This window comes from Prionailurus bengalensis, chromosome E3 (genome assembly GCF_016509475.1).
Source record: "Prionailurus bengalensis isolate Pbe53 chromosome E3, Fcat_Pben_1.1_paternal_pri, whole genome shotgun sequence".
Lineage (NCBI taxonomy): Eukaryota > Metazoa > Chordata > Mammalia > Carnivora > Felidae > Prionailurus > Prionailurus bengalensis.
In genome coordinates, this window is record NC_057357.1 from 24,852,835 (window position 1) to 24,854,597 (window position 1,763).

Here is a 1,763-nt window from a genome sequence, read left to right on the forward strand (position 1 = left end):
GGAAACAACAGATGTTGGACAGGATGTGGAGAAAGGGGAATCCTCTTACACTGTTGGTAGGAATGCAGACGGGTACAGCTACGCTGCAAAACAGTGTGGACATTTCTCAGAAAGTTAAAGATAGAACTACCCAGTGCGTCACAGCAGCTCCGGCAGTGGGAGGAGCAGATGTGGACAGGCAGCCCAGCTTCGGGAAGGCTCTCGGAGTCCAGCAGCCTGCAGGCACCCAGCATGCACTCGCCCCACCCCACGATGCCCAAAAGGAAGGTCAGCTCCACCAAGGGGGTGGAGAAGAAGGAGCCCAATGGAAGGGCAGCGAGGTTGTCAGCTAAATCTGCTCCTGCAAAATTGGAAATGAAATCCAAAAAGGCGACAGGAAAGGATAAATCTTCAGACAAGAAAGTGCAAACAAAGGGGAAAGGCAAAGCAAAGAGAAAACAGGCTGAAGTGGCTAACCAAGAGACAAAAGAAGCCTTACCTGCAGAAAATAGAGAAACTAAAAATGAGGAGAGCCCATCCTCTGATGAAGCAGGAGAGAAGGAAGCCAAATCTGATTAATATCATATCCCATGTCTTATCAGTGTTCCCTGTCTCCCTCCTTGTACAATCCAGAGGAATATTGTTATCAACTATTTTGTAAATGCAAGTTTTTTAGTAGCTCTAGAAACAAGAAGGAGGGAACCCCACCTCACCTCATTTTTTTAAGTGTAAATGCTTTTTTTAAAGAAGTGAAATAATTTGCTAGTTATTTTTTTGTACAACCAGAAAATAGTGGGATATTGAATATGAGAGGATTTGATTGTCTTGGGTGTCAGCTTAACATTCCATAGATGGGGTAGTTTTTACATCCTATAATACCAAGCATACTAAATGGCAATTTGGAGTCAGTCGTGCATTTAATATGTCTTGAACAATTTAAATTACTTCTATTCCCATGTTGTTTTTTGGTAGAATTGTTTCCTAAAGAAAACCACCTCTTGATCTTGGCTCTCCCCGTCAGAATCTGATGCATTCTGTAGCATCTTTGTCATGGTAGTCCAGTTTCCTAATAACTTTGTTAACGTGCTGTAAAAGATTGAAAATTTGAGTATGTAGTGTATATGATACTAAATTGTGAATTAATGGGACTTAACACTCTAATGGCATAACAACATTTGAAGATATTGATACTTGATATACTGTTAAGGAAAATTTGCCTCCAAATTTAAGCTGGAGGGTCAGTGGAATAACTTTTAGAAAAGAATCACAACTGGGGCCGCTGGGTGGTTCAGTCAGTTAAGTGTCCAACTTCAGCTCAGGTCATGATTTCATGGTTCGTGGGTTCAAGCCCCACATTGGGCTCTGCACTGATAGCTCAGAGCCTGGGGTCTGCTTCAGATTCCGTGTCTCCCTGTTTCTCTGCCCCTCCCTCACTCACACTCTGTCTCTTTCTCTCTCTCTCAAAAATAAACAAACATCAAAAAAATTTTTTTAAAAAGGAAAAGAATCACAACTACATGATTTTTTAGATTTTCAGTAATACATTAAGAGTTCTATACAAATTGAATTTGTCTATATTGATCCTCAGAACAACCAATAAAAACTCAATTATGAAAGAATTTCTTGAAGCACACATACACAAGATAGAACTACCCTATGACCTACCCTATGACCTACCCTATGACCCTATGAACCCAAAAGGGTTCCCTTTCAAACCCTCTAGCCAAAATGAAGAATGGTACAAAATGAACCATTTGGGGTGGAGGGAAAAGGGTTTAATGTGA

The 1,763-nt window shown here is 40.9% G+C and overlaps 1 protein-coding gene across 1 annotated transcript; it reads left to right on the forward strand.

Moving 5' to 3' along the window:
• Positions 1-245: 245 nt before the first annotated feature.
• Positions 246-986, forward strand: LOC122471156 (non-histone chromosomal protein HMG-14-like). The gene has a single exon (XM_043559453.1). It carries the CDS (start codon positions 253-255, stop codon positions 556-558), a length of 306 nt encoding a protein of 101 aa, XP_043415388.1. The 5' UTR covers positions 246-252; the 3' UTR covers positions 559-986.
• The last annotated feature ends 777 nt before the right edge of the window (positions 987-1,763 follow it).